The sequence below is a fragment of the Babylonia areolata genome, chromosome 22, assembly GCF_041734735.1.
Source record: "Babylonia areolata isolate BAREFJ2019XMU chromosome 22, ASM4173473v1, whole genome shotgun sequence".
NCBI lineage: Eukaryota > Metazoa > Mollusca > Gastropoda > Neogastropoda > Buccinidae > Babylonia > Babylonia areolata.
In genome coordinates, this window is record NC_134897.1 from 40,040,132 (window position 1) to 40,065,808 (window position 25,677).

A 25,677-nucleotide genomic window follows, 5' to 3' on the forward strand; every position below is an offset into this window, starting at 1 on the left:
AACACATGCAATGATCACTACCATCTTGTGTTTGCATCTGTCAAAGGCATACAAACGCACGCAGTGGCCATTACCATCTTGTGTTTAAGTCTGTCAAGGGCATACGAACACATGCAATGATCATTACCATCTTGTGCTTGTGTCTGTCAAAGGCACACGAAAGAACGCAGTGATCATTACAATTGTGCTTGTGTCTGTCAAAGGCATATGAACACACGCATTGACCATTACCATCTTGCGTTTGTGTCTCTCAAGGGCACACGAACGTACGCAATGTCCTTTACCATCTTGTGTTTGCGTCTGTCATGGTCACACGAAAGCACGCTTGTGTGCACTATTTCAGTTTTGTGCTTGTGTTTGTCAAAAGCACACGAACGCAAGAAGTGTCCATTACCACCTTGTGTTTTTGTCTGTCAGGCATATGAACGCACGCAGTGACCATTACCACCTTGTGTTTTTGTCTGTCAAAGGCATATGAACGCACACAGTGACCATTACCACCTTGTGTTTTTGTCTGTCAAAGGCATATGAACGCACACAGTGACCATTACCACCTTGTGTTTTTGTCTGTCAAGGCATATGAACGCACGCAATGACCATTAGAATCCTGTGTTTGTGTCTGTCAAAGGCATAGGAACACACGCAATGACCATTAGAATCTTGTGTTTGTGTCTGTCAGAGGCATATGAACACACACAATGACCATTACCATCTTGCATTTGTGTCTCTCAAGGGAACACGAACGCACGCAGTGTCCATTACCATCTTGTGTTTTTGTCTGTCAAAGGCATACGGACACACGCAATGATCATTACAGTCTTGTGTTTGCGTCTACCATGGTCACACGAAAGCACGCTCATGTGCACTATTTCAGTTTTGTGCTTGTGTCTGTCAAAGGCATACGAACACACTGTCGCAATGACCATTACCATCTTGTATTTGTGTCTTTCAAAGGCATACGAACGCACGCAATGACTATTACCATCTTGTGTTTGTGTCTGTCAAAGGCATACGAACACAAGCAATGTCCATTACCATCTTGTGTTTTTGTCTGTCAAGGGCATATGAACGCACGCAATGATCATTACAATCTTGTGTTTGTGTCTGTCAAGGGCAGATATACAAACGCACGCAGTGACCATTATCATCTTGTTTTTTTAGTCTGTCAAGGGCACACGAACGCACGCAATGTCCGTTACAGTCTTGAGTCTTGTGTTTGTGTCTGTCAAGGGCACGCGCATGCACGTACGCACACGCGCATATAATGACCATAACAGTTCCGTGTTTATGTCAGTCAAATACGTTGCCCGTTTAGTTCAGTGTTCTTGAATTAACAATGTGAAGATAACTATGACAACAGTGTGTGTGTGTGTGTGTGTGTGTGTGTGTGTGCGCGCGTGCGTGCATGAAAGCATGTCTATGTGTGTGTGAGCGTGTCCGTATTTACCGCGTGTGCGTGTACACTTGTGTGTGCGTATATATGTTTTTGTATGCCACTTAGTTGCAGGTATATGCGTATATGGTACGTGGGTGTACAGATAATTATATATATCTATAATGTGTATATATATATATACACACATATATATATAGAGGGAGAGAGAGAGAGAGAGAGAGAGCTCTGCATGTACCCATGTGGGCGTGTCAGCTGAGCGGCTGCTGTGTCAGGTGATCGCTTGGACATCTGTGTGTGTGTGTGTGTGTGTGTGTGTGTGTGTGTGTAAGCGTGCGCGAGTGTATGCTAATCACCAGCAGCGTGTACGCAATTGAGAGTCTGTGTGTATTTTAATGAGAGAAGTGGGTGGATGGCTCTTTCAGGTATGCAGAAGCCAAAATCTTTGATTTTAAAAGAATAATGACTTTTTCCAGACGGCTTGCACACATCACAGCCCTTCACTCTTGATCTACTTTGGCAATCTCTCTGTCTCCCTCACCATCATCTCGCTTTCTCTCTTCCCTCATCTTCCACTTCTTTCTTCCTCCTTCTCCGAGAACAGATGCACAGCGACAGTTTACTGCGGCATGGTTGGCAAAGCGCCAGGAAAGCCTGGATTGAAGGATGATGATGAAAAGTTGACCGACAGGATCTCCACAATGTGGCAGCGCGTACAAGTAACGTCGTCTTTATTATTGTCGGTGTGTTTTAGGGGAGTAGGGCCGGGGGGGGAGGGGGGGGGGGCGCATACGAGTAACATATCCGGGATCCGGGAACTTCGGTCTTGTGTGTGTGTGTGTGTGAGAGAGAGAGAGAGAGCATGCGCGTGTCCGAGTTGTGTGTGTGTGTGCGAGTTGTGTGTGTCGATGTGTGTGTGTGTGTGCCAGTGTGTGTGTGTGTGTGTGTGTGAGAGAGAGAGAGAGAGAGAGAGAGCGTTTGCCGGCATGCGCGTGCGCCAGTTGTGTGTGTGTGTGTGCGTGTGTGTGTGTGTGTGTGTGTGACGGAGAGAGATCACAGTGAACGTGTGCCGGCATACGCGTGTGTCAGACAGCTAGGATTCACCCCATCGAACAACGCAGCCTTCTTCGAACCAAGAACAAAGCCTTCATCACCTTGAACTTAAGGGAGTAAGCCAACGGGTCAAACTCAACTCTACCACCGAAAACGGAGTATGGCTGCCTACATGGCGGGGTAAAAAAAGGTCATACATGTAAAAGCCCACTCGTGTACATACAAGCGAACGTGGGAGTTGCAGCCCACGAACGAAGAAGAAACTCAACTCTAAATTGCTAAAACAACAACAACAACAACAGCAACAACAACAAATACTGCTACTACTACTACTACAACTACTTAAAATAACAAATATAATGATAATAATAAAGGCACACTAGGGCTTAATCCAACATGTTGTGAAAACTCAGCTTCACTGTTATGCTCACTCCCTCTCTCTGCCTAAGCCTCCCTCACAAGTATTCTTTTGTAACATCTCCACTGGCTCCCTGTCTCACACAGAATAAAGTACAAGATCAGCACTCTATGTTATAAATGTATTCACAAATCAGCCCCTTCCTATCTCTGTGGCTGCCTTCACCTCTACACTCCATCTCGCTCACTACGATCGGCTTCGGATCCACTCTGTTTACGCATACCTAGATTCAAACACTTGACTGTTGGCCGCCGTTCTTTCTCTGTCTCTGGACCTGGCAATTGGAATGAACTTCCTCTTTTGCTTCGTCGAGTCTTCACACTCAGCTCTTTCAAGCCTGGCCTTAAAACCCACCTCTTCCCAAAATAGCCTCCCTTCCCTGCCTCTTCCTTGTCTTCAGTTTCTCCAGTTTTAGAATTATGCATGCACGTGAATGACTGGTGCGAAAGCGCTTTGATTTGTCTCTGCACAAGATTCAGCGTTATATGAATACCATTATTATTATTTTATTTTATTTTTTATTCCTACTGTCTCACAGCCTGTTTATTACGTGCATTGTTGCTGATGTGTAGATGTGAACGAGTGTGAGACCCTCCCCGGGGTATGTCGGAACGGTCAGTGTACCAACACGGAGGGCAGTTACTTCTGCACCTGTAACCCTGGCTTTGAGCCTACACCAGACAGGACGGCCTGCACCTGTAAGTATCTGACCGACGCTGGTGTTTCCAGGTATTGTCTGGTGGTGGTGGTGGTGGTGGTGGTGTGTGTGTGTGTGTGTGTGTGTGTGTGTGTGTGTGAGCGAGCGAGCGAGTGAGTGAGTGTGTGTGTGTGAGTGTGTGTGTGAGTGTGTATGTGTGACTGTGTGTGTGTGACTGTGTGTGTGTTTGTGTGTGTGTGTGTGTGTGAGTGAGCGAGTGTGTGTGAGTGAGCGAGTGTGTGTGTGTGTGTGTGTGTGTGTGTGTGTGTGTGTTAGGGAACAAATTAAAAAGTTATAAATGAAGTACGGCAGCTCATTTACTGCTGAATGTTATGATGACAAGAATTAAGATGATGATGACTTATTATTACAGAGAATATATCTGGTTTTATCTATTGCTGAATGCAGTGGTGTGAATGACCTATAATTGATAGAGAACATCCCTGTTTTACTGCTGAATGGTATGATGTTGATGACTTATAATTGATAGAGAACATCCCTGCTTTACTGCTGAATGCTGTGATGACAAAGAATATTTCTGGTTTTGCTGCTTAATTGCATGGTAGTAATGACTAGTAATTGATAGAGAATACCCCTGGTTTTACTGCTGAATGCTTTGATGACGATGGTTTTGATGACGGTGACTTATAGTTGACAGAGAATGTTCCTCATTTTACTGTTGGATGCTATGATGACGATGACTGATATTTGATATAGAATATCCCTGATTTTTACAGCTGAATGCTTTGATGACAATGACTTATTGTTGAAAGAGAACTGATGTTTCTGGTTTTACTGCTAAATGGTATAGTGACGATAATTCATAATAGACAGAGAATATTCTGTTTTACTGCTGAACCGTGTGATGACGTTGACTCAGATGATGATTACCGATAATTGATAGAGAATGCCCCTGGCTTTACTGCTGGATACTCTGATGACGATGACAATAACTGATGGAAAATATTTCTGGTTTTTCTGCTGAACAGTATGATGACGACTGATAAATATTAGAGAATGTCGCTGGTTTTACTGCTGGATGTTATGATGACGATGACTGATAACTGATAGAAAACGCCTCTGGCTTTACTGCTGTATGCTATGATGACGATGACGTTAACTGATAGAGAATGTCCATGGTTTTACTGCGATGACGATAACTGATAGAGAATGTCCATGGTTTTACTGCTGAGCGGTATGATGACAATGACTGATCACTGATAGAGAATATCCTCTGGCTTTACTGCCATGGTGACGATGACGATAACTGTTGGCAGCGGCCCAGCTTGGGTACTGCTACACCCGGGTGGTGAACCGGAAGTGCCAGGATCGCATCTCGGAGAAGCTGTCGCTGGAGGACTGCTGCTGTGCCGTCAACATGGGCAAGGGCTGGAGTTTGAGTCCCCAATTGTGCCAGCCCTGCCCCGCGCCCGGCTCAGGTTAGACACTGTGCACACTCCTGTACATTCTGATACTAGTACTCCTGCTGCTGTTGCTGCTGCTACTACTACGGCTGCTACTACTACTGCTGGTGCTGCTACTCCTGTTGTTGCTGCTACTACTACAGCTGCTGCTGCTACTGCTGGTGCTACTACTGCTGCTGCTGCTACCACCACCACCGCCAGTACAAAATAATGATGATGATGATGAAGCAAGACAAAAAGAGTCAAACTCCCTCTCCAGTGAGAGGCTGAGTAGGCAAAGTGGGAACGGCGGGTTGGTAGTGGGAACAGGACAAAGAGGCCACTGCGGGTGACGGCGCAGTCAAAGAGTAGGCGAAACGGGAATAGGCGAATCGGACCTTAAAGCTCCGATGCAGCACCGAGACGCAATACTGTAGGCGACCACGACTGACCGATGAATCATTGTCACATGAGCAGAGAGTACAGGTTGAGCTCTTGAACAGTTGTTACCAGGGAGTTTATCTTTGGGGTGGACATGTTAGGAATTAGAATAATTCAATGGCTTTCTGAAGATGCTTTTACTGACGTGACAATCCTGTATAATGTGGTGTCATCTTCCTTTCTTCCACAGTGTGAATTAGGGATGAGAATAACCGAAGCTGCAATTGTTTTCCATAAACGTGTAATGTCTCATTAGAACTTGTAAGGTTTCATTTTCTTTACAGTCGCTTGTCACAGTCTCTCTCACACACACACAACACACAACACATGCACACTTTGCACGCACGGGCACACACACTGACACCCCCCACCCCCACCCCCACCGACACACACACACACACTACACCACACCACACGACACCACACCACAAACCATACACATACACACGCAAACACACACACACACACACACACACACACACACACACACACACACACACACACAAACAAACAAGCGGCCCCCTACCCCCTACACACACAGAGAGTTTAATTTGATTTTATTTCTGACACATTTTCAGATGCCTACAAACGTTTGTGCCTGGACTCGGAGCCCTTTATGGACATCTGCTCCATGGTAGACAGGTTGTGTCAGAACGGTCGCTGTATCAGCGAGGGCCGCTCTTTTCGCTGTGAATGTAACCCTGGATTCAGGAACGACTCTTCCGGCAACTGTGTTGGTGAGCGCTTAACCCCACTGATAAGTAACAGGGCGTACAGGAAGGAAAGGCTCATCTGCATGCAGTTATCAGATCTTTGACTATTTCATTCATTTTCTTGTGTTTGTATATTTATTTGATGTTATGGCCTATCATAAAGTTTGCTTTTTCATTGGTTCCTCAATAAAGCTTGACCTTTCTTTTCTTCAGTGCGGCGTTTCTTGGGCCCATCCTCCTCCAGATGGGAATTTCTTGTTGATTTACTTCTCACGTGCCGAATGTTACTAGGGGAACGGGTTACATGGTTACCAGTTGCAGAGAACCATTAGCAGGAACCCATGCTTTGACACATAGTAGACAGACGTGGAAGAATCCAGCGAACAGGTCTCTTCGTCGCCCCAGTGTCATCACACATTTAAGGAAGAAGTAGAAAAAGAAGAAAGCTTGCCCGGGCCATGCTTATTCCTCAGTCCAGAAGTGTCGGAAGTCACATGTTCATGATGTGGGCTGCAGGTGATGTCTGGTTGAGTTTTCTTTCATCAGTGAGAAGTGCCAGGTGTTACTTCTCCTCCAAGAAGACCAAGGCATTCGCGTGGAACCGTTCTTCTTTCCTTTTTAGCGAAGGCCTTTAACTGGCTGCCTTATCTCCCACACTGACCTTACCTCATCCTTGTCTACCACTTGTTTGGCCTTCCCCAGTCACATCGTCATGCATGGTTGGTTCTGTCAGCATGCTGACGGGTCTTACTGGTGATCAGGGTGGGGTGTCGGCTTCACTGACAAACGCTGATGCAGGCAATGCCTCTCTCATCATTACCTCCCTTCCCTTCACAAGGGGTCCGGGACCCTGGCAGTTTTGTACAAGGAAGCAGCTTCACTTGTTTTCTGGATGTCTGCAAGAGATTTGTTGTGTCGTTGTGCTGTTGATTGATTCTGGAACTTGGAGACTGGTCTTATATCCATTATTTCTCAACATTCTCAGTGGTGAAGTGGAGGGAATTCTGTCTTGAGGGTCTGCTAAGTAGGCCTACATGTTTTGATTCCCCGAAATGCCCCTTGGGTTCACAGTGTGGTTGTTCTGTCTCCCGGCACGGCATGTGTGCAGACCCGCTTGTGCCTTCACCTCCATCATACGTATAACCAGGCAGAAGATCAAATGTGAATGTTACAATCAGCTAGCATTATGGACTGTTCGAATGGGAGGACACTGGTTCGAACCCCATTGGAGGCAAATGTTGTTAAGAGGGCTATGGAAACACGAACACGCCCAGCATGCATCCACGCCTGAAATTGTAACATGGCAAGGCAAAAATGGTGACAGGCATGAAGCTTACATGTTGGCATCAGTGAATGAAGGAATCACAGCCCATGAAAACAGAAGAAGAAATTTCTCTGCCAGATATCAGGCATGCTCTGTCCAGGCAGGTCATTCACCCAGGGATCTGAGCTGCCCCTTTCAGTCTGTTGGACACATACTTTTAATGTGATCTAACAACCCTGTGGTTGGAAAGGCAGTGCAGTGACCCAGTTTTGTTTTATAGTTAACTGTGGAGTTTGGGCAACACAAGCAATTACAGCAACCCTAAAAATAACTTTGGCACCATGGTCAAGGAGTGTGAACTTCCATCCCTTCCTAGGCTGATAAGCATCTCTGTCTTTGTCTCTGCCGTCTTTGCTTACTTCTTGCAAGCAGTGACCCTCTGGGTACTTTTCACCTCATATGAAACGTTTAAAAATTCAGCCAGTGTTCTCTCAGAATGTCATGAATAATCCTGACAACAACAACAGCATCATCACATGGTGGCAGTGATGGGATACGAACCAATGTCTCTGAACATACTGGTGTTTCATTGTGTATTGCAGTGTACAGAAATGATTTTTTTCAGTGTCACCTGTATGCAGGCAATGGAGCAGTAGGTTTTTTTCTGTTTCTGTTTTTTTTCTTTTTCTCTCTCTTTGTTGTTCTTGTTGGTGCTTCAACTTGCCTTCTTGATCGGTGACTGTCCCCATTTATAGTATATATACACAGTTTTGGGTCTGTTTGTTCTCTGGTGGTGGACAATTTCTCCTTCTCTTATGTTCAGTCAGTGCTTACAGATGTCTGGGTTTCTGGTTGCACGGTGTGAGGTGCTCTCTGTGCATTTCTCCTGCAGATGTGAGATGTGTGTGTGTGTGTGTGTGTGTGTGTGTGTTTATGAGAGTGAGAAAGTGTGTGCAAAGTGTTTGAAAACTGTCTAAAAGTATCTGAAAATTGTATAAAAGTGTCATTGTGAATGTATAATTATTTTGAAAATCATGGAGTCCAGTAATGTGGTGATATGAATGTCAGTGTTCAACACACCAGAATTTAGACCTTCAGTCGGAATGCATTAATCTAATAATGGTTAATTTATGTTGTGTTCATTGCAGATATTGATGAATGCAGTCAGCGTGGAGTCTGTCGTAACGGTCGTTGCATCAACACACAAGGAAGCTTCAGGTGTGAATGCAATAGGGGCTTTGTGCTCTCACCTGATGGAAGGTATTGCACAGGTAAAGACAGTTATATTCATTGTCAATAATATTCATGAATATCAGAATAACAATATTGATACACCATGGATATACTTAGTGTATACATATGGACAGAATGAATCTGGAAGTATAATTATGGACATGAACAAGTATGATGGTAAAACTAGAGACATGAGTGAGAATTGAGGTACAGTTAGAATAAGAATTGAATAGATCAGAATATAATATATCTTTGTTACCAAGTGTACTGGGGTCACAACGAATATGGTAAGGGGAGGTGGGGAGGAGAGGGGGGGGGGCATAGAACATAAAAACATAAAAAGTACAAACATAAATTCAAAATTATATACAAACACAAATGCAGAAGGAATTTACACACACACACACACACACACACACACACACACACACACACATATATATATATATATATTACACACACATGTAAATGTTTCTGCACTTGTGTTACAGACATGAATGAGTGCCATGGTAAATCACTGGCAAGACAAGAACAATATACATGAGCACGTGACATGTTAACATTTTAGATGAGTGAGTGCCATGGAACAGACACTGGTTAAACAAGAACAGCAAATAATCACAAGTGACATGTTACGATTGCAGACATGAACGAGTGTGAAACCAAACAGATGTGTCCCAATGGTCAGTGCTTCAACATGGACGGATCATACACCTGTGTGTGTAACCCTGGATACCGGCAGTCACCCAATCAACAGATCTGCTTTGGTGAGACTGGTACCCCACCTTGAAAAAAATATGTGTCTGTCACAAATTTCTTTGTCAAGTGCACAGTGGAATGTGTCAATGTAATTTTATGTGATACCATTGAATACTTGTGCATATCTCTTAAGTGCATGAATGTTTGCATTGTAAACATGAGCAACAGTGACCACTTGTTCACTTGTCTTTGATAACAAAATTGACTTGACAATTGATTTGGAAATATGCACTGATTTAACTCGAAGCAGGAAATAAAAATGTTCATAAAAATGAAAGCTTGACAAACATGCTTTTAATGAAACCAGATAAGGAGAACATTATTTTGATGTGGTACGCATTATTTGCAATGCTGCATGTCTTTATTCATGTATTTCTTTCTTTCTTTATTTATTTGTGTATTTATTTACACATCAATTTAATGATGTATCCATTATGCACTTTTTTCCCCCCAAGGCCTGACTAAGTGCATTTGGTTACGCTGCTGGTCAGGCGTCTGCTTAGCAGATGTGGTGTAGATTATATGTCCATACCTGTTCATTTTCTGTCTGCAAGTGTATTTGCTTTACTAGTAATGTGAATTTTTGCACATGATTCTGCTTGCCATGCTTTCTTTTATGTGCGCTAAGGGCATACTGCACATAGGACTTCAGTATAACATAAACATGATATGAAATACTAGCACCCAGACCACTACTCAAGGGGCAAGTAAAAATTCCTGATCTGTATATGGGACTTGAACTCTTGGTGACTTGCTTCCTGGTCGGGTGCATTACCACTGGGCCACCGTTCCACAGATATGGTAAAGAACTAATTACCAAACATGAGTACACTTGATATGATGAATCTGTTAGTTTTGTTGAGATACATGTATTACTGTTTCGTTTTTTCCAGACATTGATGAATGCAGTGAAAATGGACGGCTGTGTGTGAATGGACGGTGTGTCAATCTGGACGGAAGCTACAAGTGTGAATGTAACCGAGGTTTTCAACTCTCCCCGGATGGAGCCTTCTGCCTGGGTGAGTTTGTCCGTTTGTCTGTTTGGTCACATTTTTTTTTCATCTGCTTTATACGTTTATCTGACAGACTGTGTAGAGTTTGTGAATCTTGGCCATACAATGACAAGAAGAAACCTGAACTATAATAAAGTTGCAACAACACCCTGAAAGTCCTATATTTGATTATGTAAAGGATAGGTTTGGGGGAGACCTAGTTAACTCCAGGGCTGGGTTTACATGAGCAGTCTCAGCAGTGCTAAGTTAGCTTGGCATTTAAGAATTTTCCTGATTGTTTGGAATTAGCATAGACTTATGAATATTCATAATGTTAAGCAAACTTGATGTTGCTAAGATAGCTCGTGAAACCCAGCCCAGGAAACATTTCATTTTCATAGTTCACTGTAGAGTTTTAAGTCCCTCCCTTTCCTAGGTCAGTTTTCATGGTCCACAATATAGTCAGAAGTTTCTTCTAACCCCTCAACCTACTTCCTGCCTTACTTTTCCCGTGGTTATTGCTCATGAAGGTTACTGTTATGATTACTTACTGTAAGCCTCAGAAACTCACGCAGTGTTCATTAAACATCTGGAAAAAAAAGATTAAAAAGCTGGTAAAAATGGAAACCTTTTTTCCAGATTGAAAGGGAAGTTGCTTTTTATGTTCTTAACTGTCAGTGTGAAGGTAAACTTTATCTATCTTCATAGCCTTAGGAAATGAATTTCTTTGTCTTCATGAATGTTTTTTGTTACTTCAGTCTGGTGTCTGGACCTCTGTCATTTTCATGGTCCACAATATAGTCAGAAGTTTCCTCTGTCCCCTCCTCCGCCTCCTTCCTTAAATTTCTCATGGCTATCACTCATGACAGTAACTGTAAGCTTTGGAAACCCACACAGTGTTCAGTAAACATCTCAAAAAAGAAAAAAAATTAAAAAAGGAAATGATTTTATATTTAAAAGGGAAGCATCTTTTTATGTTCTTAACTGTTGGTGTAAAGGTATACTTGATCTATCTTTATAGCTGTAGGAAATTAATTTCTTTGTCCTCATAACTGTTTTTTTTTTGTTACTTCAGTCTGGTGTACATAACACTCAGACACACACAGAGACAGACACATAGACAGACAGACAGACAGACAGACACACACACACACACACACACACACACACAAACACACAAACACACACACACACACACACACACACACTGAAGAGGTGACTGTGTGACTTTATTTGGTTATTCACAAATGAGACATTTCACATCATAGATATATGTGCCTGTAGAAGACAGAAACACAGTGACAGATATTTTGGGGCTGTTGTGCCCTATGTATTCTTTTTTTCTTGATTAAAAAATTGTGTGTTTATTTTTAAATTTGTATTTGTATTTCTCTTTTTATCACAACAGATTTCTCTGTGTGAAATTCGGGCTGCTCTCCCCAGGGAGAGCGCGTTGCTACACTACTGCGCCAGCCATTTTTTTTGTATTTTTTCCTGCTTGCAGTTTTATTTGTTTTTCCTATCGAAGTAGATTTTTCTACAGAATTTTGCCAGGAACAACCCATTTGTTGCCATGGGTTCTTTTACGTGCGCTAAGTGCATGCTGCTCATGGGACCTCAGTTTATCATCTCATCCGAATGACTAGCGTCCAGACCACCATTCAAGGTCTAGTGGAGGGGGAGATTATATCGGCAGCTGAGCCGTGATTTGAACAAGCGCACTCAGATTCTCTCACTTCCTAGGCGGACACATTACCTCTAGGCCATCACTCCACTGTTCCAGTTTCAGTTTCAAGGAGGTGTCAAGGCATACAGACTGCTCCATATATGCTTTGGTTGAATTAATGGAGAAGATGCATGACCAGTGTTTTAAAACCAATGCCTTGTTCAGGCTTCAAGAGCTAACACCACATGTGTGTAGAACATTCACCTAAAATGAAATAAGATGAATAAACAAAATAAACAAATCAGTAAAATGTATTTGTAATGATGAAAATGAAACATGTACATCGCTGGTGATTGAAGTGAAATAAGAACAAATAAGTAAATACATCAAAATATGATGATGAAAATGAAAGCTGGCAAATGAATGAAGTAAAAAAGAATGATTTTTTTTATACCACTGTTTGTTCACAGACTATGACGAGTGTCGCACCACAGGCATGTGCACCAATGGTCGCTGTCAGAACATGATGGGCAGTTACAAGTGTATCTGTAACCCTGGATTCCAGCAGTCTGCTGGAGGAGAGGTCTGTATTGGTAAGTGTCTTCAGTTTCCTGTCATGGTAAATGTCTTCAGCTTTCACTTTCCTGTGTCGGTAAGTGTCTTCAGTTTCCTGTCATGGTAAATGTCTTCAGCTTTCAGTTTCCTGTGTCGGTAAGTGTCTTCAGTTTCCTGTCATGGTAAATGTCTTCAGCTTTCAGTTTCCTGTGTTAGTGTCTTCAGTTTCCTGTGTTAGTGTCTTTAGTTTCCTGTGTTAGTGTCTTCAGTTTCCTGTCATGGTAAATGTCTTCAGCTTTCAGTTTCCTGTGTTAGTGTCTTCAGTTTCCTGTGTTAGTGTCTTCAGTTTCCTGTGTTAGTGTCTTCAGTTTACTGTGTTAGTGTCTTCAGTTTCCTGTGTTAGTGTCTTCAGTTTACTGTGTTAGTGTCTTCAGTTTCCTGTGTTAGTGTCTTCAGTTTCCTGTGTTAGTGTCTTCAGTTTCCTGTGTTAGTGTCTTCAGTTTCCTTTCATGGTAAATGTCTTCAGCTTTCAGTTTCCTCTGTCGGTAAGTTTCTTCAGTTTCCTGTGATGGTAAGTGTCTTCAGTTTCCCGTCATGGTAAATGTCTTCAGCTTTCACTTTCCTGTGTCAGTAAGTGTCTTCAGTTTCCTATGTTGGTAAGTGTCTTCAATTTCCTGTCATGGTAAATGTCTTCAGCTTTCAGTTTCCTGTGTTAGTGTCTTCAGTTTCCTGTGATGGTAAGTGTCTTCAGTTATCTTGTGTTAGTAAGTATCTTCACTTGCAGTTTCCTATATATTGGTGTCTTCAGTTTCCTTTGTTGGTATGTGTCTTCAGCTTTCAGTTTTCTTTGTTGGTGTCTTCAGTTTCCTAAGTTGGTAGGTGTTTTCTGCTTTCACTTTCTTGTGCTGGTGTCTTCAACTTTCGGTTCACTTTCCTTTGTTGGTAAGTATCTCCTGTTTCCTGTGTTGGTAAGTGTCTTCAATTTCCTGTATTGCTAAGTGTCTTATGTTTCCTGTGTTGGGATGGCCTTCAGTTATCCAGTATTAGTAAGTATCTTAATTTGCAGCTTTCTGTATATTGGGGTCTTCAGTTTCCTTTATTGGTATGTCTTCAGCATTCAGTTTCCTGTGTTGGTAAACGTTTTCATCTTTCAGTTTTGTGTTGGTAAGCGTCTTCAGCTTTCAGGTTTCTGTGTTGGTAAGTGTCCTCATCTTCCATCTTCCAGGCATCAGGTCATTAGTTTGGTTTAAAGGTCTACAGACATTAAATTTTGTAACAAGCATTGTTAAAGTCTCTTTCATGATCCTAAGATGAACTCAGACAGTTGCCAAAAGCCAAAGTTTATCTAGCATTGTTCTGCTTCCTAACATACTTTTCCCAGCGTTTTTGTTTTTGATTTTGTTTCTTTTTTTGGTAGGAAGAGGGTGAGGGAGTAGAAAGCGAGAAGGTGGAGAGTCGAAATAACATCAAAAGGTAATTTTTTTTCACCAGAATTTCTTGATATCATAAAGAAAACTTCATGAGAGATGAAAATTTTTGTTATGATTAGAAGGGTACACCCTGTTGGAGTTAGAGTCTCTTTCATGATCCTAAAATAAACTTAGACATTTGTCAACAGCCAAGGTTTGTTCAGCAGTGTTCTTGTCCTGCTTCATTACATACATTTTCCCAATATTTTTTACTCACTTGTGTAAACAAAGTGAGTCTGTGTTTTAACCCGGTATTCGGTTGTCTGTGTGTGTGTGTGTGTGTGTGTGTCTGTGTGTCCGTGGTAAACTTTAACATTGAAATTTTCTCTGCAAATACTTTGTCAGTTGACACCAAATTAGGCATAAAAATAGGAAAAATTCAGTTATTTCCAGTCATCTTGTTTAAAACAATACTGCACCTCTGGGATGGGCACAAAAAAAAAAAAAAAAATGAAGCCTAATTATATCCAAACTGCATTTACTGTTATATTTATATTTTTTGTATTCTCTAAACTTGGTACTTTGATCTGATATTCTGACCCAACAACAAGAGCAGTCATTATTATCATTTTTTGTTCAAACAGGAACTTCTTTTGCTAAGCATGGAAGTTTTATTTATTTTGCAAACGTTTTGGTGCGGTTATTAAAAAAGGGAAATTACTCTGTAATTGATGCTAGGGGACTTAATTCGAATCTGGTTAGGACTTTTTTTTTTTTTTTTTAAACGCGAAGCTTTATAATAACAAATACAGAACACATTTTAACGATTAGATTTTTTTTTTAAAGTGTATCACAAGTGAGTCTTGAAGGCCTTGCCTCTCTTGTTCTTTGTTTGTTGTTGTTTTTTTTTGGTAGGAAGAGGGTGAGAGAGTAGAAAGCAAGAAGATGGATAGTTTAAATGATGTCTAAAGGTGACTTTTTTTCCCAGAATTTCTTGATATCATAAAGAAGACTTCATGAGAACTGAAAATCATTCTTTTTGTTAAAAGGGTACACCCTGTGGGGTAAAAAAAAATTGTGCAGATGTTTCCTGACTGGACGGAGGACATGTATATATTTCTTCAGCACCAGGGTCAGCAAATGTCTCTGTCCCTTGAGAGTTTCTTGCCTCTGTCCCACATTCAGCAGTAAAAAAGTAAACATCCCACATGTACAGTTTGTTCTTTCCTCCCTCATTTCAGACATCGACGAGTGCAGCACCACCCCGGGTATCTGTGTCAATGGGCAGTGCGTCAACAACCAGGGCAGCTTCAGGTGTGAATGTCCTCGGGGATTCACCCTGGGCCCAGATGGACGCACCTGTCTGGGTAAGTCTTCTCCTTTTTATTTTTTCTGAATGTCTGTGCATCTCTCTCTTTCTCCCTCTGTGTCTGTCTCTGTCTGTCTGTCTATCTTTGTCTCTCTATGGGCCTGGATGGACGCACCTGTCTGGGTAATGTCTTCTCCTTTTTATTTGTTCTGAATGTCTGGGCATCTCTCTCTTTCTCTGTGTCTGTCTCTGTCTGTCTGTCTGTCTCTGTCTCTCTCTTTGTTTATCTTTCTGTCTGTTTCTCTGTGTTATTCTCTTCTTTCCTTCCTCTTTGTTTAAAAAAAAGAAAAGAATTTTATCAGAGATGGAACTAATACCGACATGCATTCACATGTTTTCTTTTAGTGTAGATATTCACAGTTGGTCATGAATAATGCACAGGATGATTTAATCCTGGATACTATATTGTATGTTTTTTTAATGGTTTATTCTTTCCTGACAAAATGATAGTCCTGTCCTAACTCAAGGGTACTGCTTAGTGCTGAGAATTGAAAAATGAACATGAAGTATCAGGGAATATTATTGTCATGAAACTTTTCGCCAGTTGATGTCCATTGGTTGTGCCTTCAGAGAATTCATGTCTGGGTTTTTCGGGTGATTTTTATTGTTGTTGTCCCCTTAAAGAGAATCGTTTAGTTGTTTAAAAGATTCAGCATTCAGAATGTGATGATTGGTCATTAGTTTAACATCTATTTGCAAAAGTGATTTTGTACGGTCAGAATGTGATTTTTTCCTTGAAGCGTGAAGAAGTTATGGCTGAATTGTTTTCCATCAGACCTGCGTCGCAGTCTGTGTTACCCTGATGTGAAGAGGGGTCGGTGTTTGAACCCCCTACCCATGATGGTGTCCAAGTCCACGTGCTGCTGCAGCCTTATGATCCCGGGATTCACCTACGCCTGGGGTCAGGGCTGTGAGATCTGTCCAAGCATGAATGACCGTGACTTCCCCACCCTCTGTCCTCACGGCAAGGGCACCGACCATGATGGCAAAGGTATGTTTGTGTCTTTATCTTTACTGTAGATCAGTATGGACCATGATGGCAAAGGTATGTTTGTGTCTTTATCTTTACTGTAGATCAGTATGGACCATGACGGCAAAGGTATGTTTGTGTCTTTATCTTTACTGTAGATCAGCATGGACCATGACGGCAAAGGTATGTTTGTGTCTTTATCTTTACTGTAGATCAGTATGGACCATGACAGAAAAGGTATGTTTGTGTCTTTATCTTTACTGTAGATCAGCATGGACCATGACGGCAAAGGTATGTTTGTGTCTTTATCTTTACTGTAGATCAGCATGGACCATGACGGCAAAGGAATGTTTGTGTCTTTATCTTTACTGTAGATAAGTATGGACCATGATGGCAAAGGTATGTTTGTGTCTTTATCTTTACTGTAGATCAGCATGGACCATGACGGCAAAGGAATGTTTGTGTCTTTATCTTTACTGTAGATAAGTATGGACCATGATGGCAAAGGTATGTTTGTGTCTTTATCTTTACTGTAGATCAGCATGGACCATGACGGCAAAGGAATGTTTGTGTCTTTATCTTTACTGTAGATCAGCATGGACCATGACGGCAAAGGTATGTTTGTGTCTTTATCTTTACTGTAGATCAGCATGGACCATGACGGCAAAGGTATGTTTGTGTCTTTATCTTTACTGTAGATAAGTATGGACCATGACGGCAAAGGTATGTTTGTGTCTTTATCTTTACTGTAGATAAGTATGGACCATGATGGCAAAGGTATGTTTGTGTCTTTATCTTTACTGTAGATCAGTATGGACCATGATGGCAAAGGTATGTTTGTGTCTTTATCTTTACTGTAGATAAGTATGGACTATGATGGCAAAGGTATGTTTGTGTCTTTATCTTTACTGTAGATCAGCATGGACCATGACGGCAAAGGTATGTTTGTGTCTTTATCTTTACTGTAGATAAGTATGGACCATGACGGCAAAGGTATGTTTGTGTCTTTATCTTTACTGTAGATAAGTATGGACCATGACGGCAAAGGTATGTTTGTGTCTTTATCTTTACTGTAGATCAGTATGGACCATGACGGCAAAGGTATGTTTGTGTCTTTATCTTTACTGTAGATCAGCATGGACCATGACGGCAAAGATATGTTTGTGTCTTTTATCTTTACTGTAGATCAGCATGGACCATGACGGCAAAGGTATGTTTGTGTCTTTATCTTTACTGTAGATCAGTATGGACCATGACGGCAAAGGTATGTTTGTGTCTTTATCTTTACTGTAGATCAGTATGGACCATGACGACAAAGGTATGTTTGTGTCTTTATCTTTACTGTAGATCAGCATGGACAATGACGGCAAAGGTATGTTTGTGTCTTTATCTTTACTGTAGATCAGCACGACCATGATGGCAAAGGTATCTTTGTGTCTTTGTCTTTTTTTTATTATAGCCCAGCCAGCTGATCACACAGGGCCATGTCAGGGCTTGAAAATTGCTGTAGATATAGATTGGCCTGTATCAGACTTTAATTAGTGATCCTGTAAAACAAAAAACAAACCCACATATCCTCACAAAAAAACAACAACACTTAACACCTGGAAAAGAAAATGTAGGTGCAATTACAGTCACATTCATGGACATAAACCAAGGACATGCCTTTGACAAAGACTGTTATAGCAATTGTTCAACAGATAATTTAAAAAAATAACCTAAACATATCATAATATCTTAACAGTAATACACAAAACTACCCATAACAACAGGCATCCGCAACCCAAAATTGCCATCAGGAGCCTAGGTGCAAAAAAAAAGAATACATCATAGTAAGAATATCCAGTTATCAAGTCCAAAAATAGATCCAGAATATTCAAGGCTGTCCAGAAAACACTAACAACAGGTGAATAGACCAACAAGACAGAAAATAAAGAAAGAAAAGAGACTAGAAAAAGACAAGGAAAAAAGCCAGAAACAAAGAGAGTGATAGGAAAGAGAAGTTTTTTTTTGCGCAGAATTTCCTGAAGGTGGAGATGATGTTTATACAGAAGAAAGCCCTGGGAAACAGGAATGGTGGGTACAACATGCAGGGGAGAGGGAGAAAGAGTGTGTAATAGTACTGTCTTTGGTCACTGACCATGATGGCAAATATTAAGATGTGTGTTATCCTCTGACAGACATTGACCAAAAATGTAAATGTTGTTTCCAACAATGCAAATATTGGCTTGTCCTTTGTTTTTTTTTAATGCAAAGTCTTCACTCGGTGTTTGTGTCTGATACCTGTCAGACAGTGAAGGTTTTCTTGTTTTAGGTTGTAATTTTGTTTGTTTTATGAAGGCAGTTAAGAAAGAAGAGAAAGGGAAAAACAACAACAACAACACAGAAAGATCTTTACGGGGCTTAGAAGCTCCTATGGGAGTTGAAGAAATGCAATGATGTGACTGAACAATCTGAGTGAAAGGCAAGTATTTTTACGGAGACTGCATACCAACCATGAGAGACAATTTTCTTGCTGTCACCCAAGGAATAATTGTTTTCTTCTAGCAGTCTGTTTTGTTCTTGTAGTCTGTTGTGTTCTAGCAGTCTGTTTTGTTCTAGCAGTCTGTTATGTTCTGGCAGTCTTATGTTTTTGTAGTCTGTTATGTTGTAGCAGTCTGTTATGTTCTAGCAGTCTGTTCTGTTCTTGTAGTCTGTTCTTATAGTCTGTTCTGTTCTTGTAGTCTGTTATATTCTAGCAGTCTGTTCTGTTCTTGTAGTCTGTTTTTATAGTCTGTTCTGTTCTTGTAATCTGTTCTCTTCTTATAGTCTGTTTTGTTCATGCAGTCTGTTTTGTTCTTATAGTCTGTTTTGTTCCAGCAGTCTGTTTTGCTCTTGCAGTCTTCAGTCCATTATCTGATGATGCAGAAAAACGCGTGGCGTTGTGTATTGTGTTTCAGACATCAACGAGTGCATGCTGAATCCCAACATCTGTCAGAATGGGGTGTGTGAGAACCGCCAGATGGGGTACCGGTGTGTGTGTAACCCAGGGTACCGGCCTGACAATACAGCCACCCTGTGTCTGGGTGAGTGCTGCTTGTGCGGTTTGATGGTGATGTGATAAATGATAACAATGATGATATGAATAATGATGGTTTCTCCATTGCAGTGAGAAGTCATTTACAGCTTAGTCTTTTGTGAAGGACTATGACTTGTAAACTAGGAGGCAAGATTGCACTGGCTCTTAGTGCTGTAGCCTTGGGGGCCAGTTGGCCTTTGGGAACCATCCCAACGCTGACTGTCCTAAAACCCTTTTGTCCGAGAGAGTGGGTTGTAACTTGCGCAAGACACTCTCCACAATAATTACATTCTAGCCCAGATAGTTCAGGACAGCAGTTACCTCGCCCACTGTTGCTGGTCATAGTCAGACATGACTGACTATCATACAATATAGACAGTGCTGGATCCTGTGTAGAGACAAATCAAAGCGCTTACACACCTGTCATTCACATGCATGCTCAGCTTTGATTCAGGGGGATGAATGATAAAACTCATAAACTCATACAGGTGGAAACATATAGAAACTGTAGACCAGGAAGTGGGAGGCAGGTAGAAACATACAGAAACTGTATACCAGGAAGTGAATGGAGAGAGGGGGTTGCCTGTTTAGGAATGAGGTAGATATTAAGGCCAGACTTGAAAGATCCAAGTGCATAAAAAAACCCACAACTTTTTTATGTCAGTGGGTAGAGATGCATGCTGATGTGGATGAATTAAGAAAGATGTGCTGATGTGCATGGATATGGAAGGACAAAGATTAAAAATCCCATGGTCAAAATGCTCCTCCCCTCCTTTCTTAATGCACGGGTTTGGAACAGACTACCCTTCTCAGTCCATCTTATGGATTCCCCTGCTCAGTGTATAAACTCTTTCAAAACACTCATCTTCCGTTTTGTCTACCATATTCTTGATTAATGTGCTTCTTGAACTTCTGGTCATGTGTATGCATGCGCGCGAGCGTTTGTGTGTGTGTGTTTGGGTGTTTGGGTGTTCGTGCACATGTCTGCTTGTGTTTTGTGTACTTATGCATGTATGTTTATGTATGTTTGACCTTTTATCGTGAATGCCTCAACTTCCTTGCCTGCATCAATCTGCATTATCATTATTATCATTATTATTATTATCATTGTTATTATTAGCATTATGATGATGATGATAAAGAGAGAGGTGTTGGTGTGTGCAGATGTGGACGAATGTGCCCTCAACCCAATGCTGTGTGATGGAGGAAGGTGCCACAACACTATGGGAAGCTATCAGTGTGTTTGCCCCTCAGGGTATCGCTTCAACGTCGCTTCCAGAATGTGTGAAGGTTTGTGTTTGGTCCTGCCTCTCTGTGTAACCTTTCACTGTCTTTCATGGAAGAAAGGTGGCAGAACGGTTAAGACCCTCACCAGCCAATACAGAGACTCTGTGAGAGTCCAGGTTCAAATCCGGTTCATGCCCTTTCTCCAAAGTTTGACTGGAAAATCAAACTGAGAGTGTAGTCATTCAGATGAGATGATAAACCAAGGTCCCGTGTGTAGCACGCACCTGGTGCACTGAAAAATAACCCATGGCAACAAGAGCATTGTCCTCTGGCAAAATTCTGATGAAGAAACCTACTCTGATAGGTACACAAATATATATGCATGCACTCCAAGGCCCGGCTAAGCGCATTGCATTATGCTGCTGATCTGGCATCTGTCTTGCAGATGTGGTGTAGTGTATATGGATTTGTCCAAACGCAGTGACGCCTCCTTGACAAACTGAGACTGTCTTTCATACCTGTTCCTGATTCTCTGTGTCATCTTTCTCTGTCTTTCATACCTGTTCCTGATTCTCTGTGTCACCTTTCACTGTCTTTCATACCTGTTCCTGATTCTCTGTGTCACCTTTCACTGTCTTTCATACCTGTTCCTGATTCTATCTCTCTGTCATCTTTTTCTGTCTTTCATACCTGTTCCTGATTCTGTCTCTCTGTCACCTTTCTCTGTCTTTCATACCTGTTCCTGGTTCTCTGTGTCATCTTTCTCTGTCTTTCATACCTGTTCCTGGTTCTGTCTCTCTGTCACCTTTCTCTGTCTTTCATACCTGTTCCTGGTTCTGTCTGTCACCTTTCTCTGTCTTTCATACCTGTTCCTGGTTCTCTCTGTCATCTTTCTCTGTCTTTCATACCTGTTCCTGGTTCTCTGTGTGATCTTTCTCTGTCTTTCATACCTGTTCCTGGTTCTCTGTGTCATCTTTCACTGTCTTTCATACCTGTTCCTGGTTCTGTCTCTCTGTCACCTTTCTCTGTCTTTCATACCTGTTCCTGATTCTGTCTCTCTGTCACCTTTCTCTGTCTTTCATACCTGTTCCTGGTTCTCTCTGTCATCTTTCTCTGTCTTTCATACCTGTTCCTGGTTCTCTGTGTCATCTTTCTCTGTCTTTCATACCTGTTCCTGATTCTCTGTGTGATCTTTCTCTGTCTTTCATACCTGTTCCTGGTTCTCTGTGTCATCTTTCTCTGTCTTTCATACCTGTTCCTGGTTCTCTGTGTCATCTTTCTCTGTCTTTCATACCTGTTCCTGATTCTGTCTCTCTGTCACCTTTCTCTGTCTTTCATACCTGTTCCTGGTTCTCTCTGTCACCTTTCTCTGTCTTTCATACCTGTTCCTGGTTCTCTGTGTCACCTTTCTCTGTGTTTCATACCTGTTCCTGGTTCTCTGTGTCATCTTTCTCTGTCTTTCATACCTGTTCCTGGTTCTCTGTGTCACCTTTCTCTGTCTTTCATACCTGTTCCTGGTTCTCTGTGTCACCTTTCTCTGTCTTTCATACCTGTTCCTGGTTCTCTGTGTCATCTTTCTCTGTCTTTCATACCTGTTCCTGGTTCTCTGTGTCACCTTTCTCTGTCTTTCATACCTGTTCCTGGTTCTCTGTGTCACCTTTCTCTGTCTTTCATACCTGTTCCTGATTCTGTCTCTCTGTCACCTTTCTCTGTCTTTCATACCTGTTCCTGGTTCTCTGTGTCATCTTTCTCTGTCTTTCATACCTGTTCCTGATTCTGTCTCTCTGTCACCTTTCTCTGTCTTTCATACCTGTTCCTGGTTCTCTGTGTCACCTTTCTCTGTCTTTCATACCTGTTCCTGGTTCTCTGTGTCATCTTTCTCTGTCTTTCATACCTGTTCCTGGTTCTCTGTGTCACCTTTCTCTGTCTTTCATACTTGTTCCTGGTTCTCTGTGTCATCTTTCTCTGTCTTTCATACCTGTTCCTGATTCTCTGTGTCACCTTTCTCTGTCTTTCATACCTGTTCCTGGTTCTCTGTGTCATCTTTCTCTGTCTTTCATACCTGTTCCTGATTCTCTGTGTCATCTTTCTCTGTCTTTCATACCTGTTCCTGGTTCTCTGTGTCATCTTTCTCTGTCTTTCATACCTGTTCCTGATTCTCTGTGTCACCTTTCTCTGTCTTTCATACCTGTTCCTGATTCTCTGTGTCATTTTCTCTGTCTTTCATACCTGTTCCTGATTCTCTGTGTCATTTTTTCTGTCTTTCACATCTGTTTATGATTCTCTGTGAAAGTCTTGTATGTCTGATTTAGTTACTGTGATTTTCCTAACTCTTGTTTTATATTCATTTTTGATACTGTATTTTATTTCCTGTGCATTATCAATTTCCTGCATCATATTTCTTTTGTACATTCAGTTTCTGCATTGTCTGTATCTTGAGCCAAAGGAGAATTTTCTGTTTTGGTTGAAGCAGACAATAAAGTATTTTGAATTGTATTTTCTATTTCTGATGCCTTATTTTGTTTCCTGTGCATTTTCTGTTCCCTGCGTTGTATTTCTGATGTATTTATTCAGTTTCTGTGCTGTGTTGCCTTTCAGACATAGACGAGTGTCGTGAGAGGCCCTGCACAGGTGGGCGATGTGTGAACATGCCTGGAAGCTTCCGCTGTGACTGTCCCCCAAACACCATTAAGGACGCCACCGGCAGAATCTGTATTGGTCAGTGTTATATTATTGTATTTATTGTTTGTCTGTATAAGCGAGCAGAAGATCAAATGCGCACGTTAAAGATGCTGCAATCCAAGTCAGTGTTCGATGAATTATGGAAACAAGAATACACCCAGCAGGCACACCCCTGAAAACGAAGTATGGATGCCTACATGGCGGAGTAAAAATGGTCATACATGTAAAAGCACTCGTGTACATATGAGTGAATGTGGGAGTTGCAGCCCACGAACGCAGAAGAAGAAGAAGAGAAGATATTGTTTTTGTTGATATCGGGTTCATTCATTACGTCCAGAGAGAACACTGGTTGGACATTTGAACAGTTTGTTCTGTTCAGCTATAGGCTGCAGTACAGAGAGGTCTTCACACAAAGAGTCAGGGTGGACGTGCTGGGAGGGGTCACTGCTTGCAAGAAAAAGAGCAGAGAGACAGAGACAAAGAGAGTGGCATTTATCAGCCTGGGATGGGGTGGTAGTTTACATTCCTTGACCATAGTGGCAGAGTTTATTTTAAGGTTCCTGCAGTCGCTTGTGCTGTCCAAACTCCCTTCTTAACCATGAAATAAAGGTAGATCTTTAATTTCAGTTGTATGATACATCTTCAACACAGAAATTAATGTGTTATTGTAAAGAGGGGAAATGTTGTTTGCCTCAAAACACATATCGACTGGGCACTATGTTTAAAAAGTGGAATCTGGCCAGTTTGAACAGGTTAGTTATTGTGTTGATATGAGCTGTGTAAGGATGTGTATTTTAGTCAGCCATTACAAAATGGTTTAAAAAAAAAAAAAGCGTTTTGCCATCCATTATGTTTGCTGGGACATCATTACACACACGTGTGTGTGTGTGTCTATGTGTGTGTGTGTGTGTGTGTAATTGTTATTATGTCCATGTTGAGGCTTTTTTTTAAATGCACAGGAATGTTCTAAACGCATTACAAAATGACAGCACTTTAAAAAATTCCACCATCAGTGATCATGATCACCACTGTCACTTGATGTTTGCCGTGGTGTCAGATAACCGGCGGGGAACGTGCTGGCTGGACATCATCAACGGTCAGTGTGAGAACAACATTCAGGCCGTGCTGACCAGGTCTGAGTGCTGTGGGTCCATTGGCAAAGCCTGGGGTAGTCCCTGCATTCCCTGCCCCTCGGAATGTACGTCTTTCTCTGTCTCTCTCTGTCTCTCTCTCTTTCTTTGTCTGTCTGTCTGTCTGTCTCTCTCTCTATATATATATCTCTCTCTCATTGTCTCAGTTTGAATTATTGTCTTTATTGTTATCACATACTGACAATAGTGTTGTAAGAAACATATCTGTTGCTTTACAAAGTTGTTAAGTACAGGGAAATTACTGTTCCTTAATCTGGTGACTGTCCTACAATATTTATTTTGGTATCTTCTTCAGTGTTGTTGTTTAGGATTATTTTTTACTGATTATGATATTGTTCACATTCCCCACAACAAGGGGCCAAGTACTGAAGTGAATAAATCATCTTGAGTCTTGAGTATCTCATTGTCTCACTTTGCCTGTCTTTTTCTGACTTTCAGTGTATGTCCATCTCTTTCTGTCTGTCTGTTTCTCTCTTTTATTTTCGTTCTGTTTCCTTTCTTTCTACCTTCTTTTATATATGTGTCACCATTTTTTTGTGCAAGTTTTCTTTTTTCTTCTTCTGTTATTTATGCATGTGATGGGTTTCTGACTTTGCTATTGTGTAATTGGGACTTAAGTGTGCAAATTGTAGGTGGTCTGTATCTATGTGTGCATATACACAAGAGAAGTAGTGTTGTGGGGAGACAAGAGAGAGAGAGGGAGAACGAGCGAGAGAGAGAGAGAGGGAGAGCAAGCAAGAGAGAGAGAGAGAGAGAGAGAGAGAGAGAGAGAGAGAGAACAATTGTGTATCTGGCAGTAACTTGCTAATTTATAAAAGAATGAACATTGTATTTAGAGTTGTAGTTACACAAATCAGTTTAAGAACATCACAATGAAAGCAACCAAAATGAACAAACAGAAGCATTTAAGAATACCACCACTGTTTTCAAACAAAACACGTCCTTTTTTTTTTCCAGTGAGCTGCCCAAAAGGGTTTTCCTTCAACAATGGAGTCAAGTGTATTGGTAAGTAAGAGCCTGTCTGTGTCCATGTTCCCATGTTTCGACACTCCACAATTAGCCACTGCTCTTTCTCCATCTCAGGACTTTACACTTTGAATGAGCTCTCTCTAAGCATCGTTGACTCTCTGCACTCAGTTGTTTCAAGCCTGACTTTAAAACTTACCTATTTTCAGAATGGCTCTCACTTCCCCTCACACTTTCCAATGAATATTTTCTCCAGCT

The 25,677-nt window shown here is 41.5% G+C and overlaps 1 protein-coding gene across 1 annotated transcript in view; it reads left to right on the forward strand.

Annotated features, from left to right (window-relative positions):
* LOC143297418 (fibrillin-2-like) overlaps positions 1-25,677 on the forward strand; it is a 118,765-nt gene that overhangs the window by 30,881 nt on the left and 62,207 nt on the right. The window contains exons 7-20 of the mRNA XM_076609763.1: positions 3,437-3,562; positions 4,839-5,000; positions 5,984-6,142; positions 8,531-8,653; positions 9,260-9,382; positions 10,268-10,393; positions 12,503-12,625; positions 15,238-15,363; positions 16,141-16,356; positions 19,275-19,400; positions 20,558-20,683; positions 23,219-23,338; positions 24,360-24,500; positions 25,411-25,458. Of these exons, the coding sequence (XP_076465878.1) occupies positions 3,437-3,562; positions 4,839-5,000; positions 5,984-6,142; positions 8,531-8,653; positions 9,260-9,382; positions 10,268-10,393; positions 12,503-12,625; positions 15,238-15,363; positions 16,141-16,356; positions 19,275-19,400; positions 20,558-20,683; positions 23,219-23,338; positions 24,360-24,500; positions 25,411-25,458 (1,845 nt within the window). The remainder of the gene's footprint in view (positions 1-3,436; positions 3,563-4,838; positions 5,001-5,983; positions 6,143-8,530; positions 8,654-9,259; positions 9,383-10,267; positions 10,394-12,502; positions 12,626-15,237; positions 15,364-16,140; positions 16,357-19,274; positions 19,401-20,557; positions 20,684-23,218; positions 23,339-24,359; positions 24,501-25,410; positions 25,459-25,677) is intronic.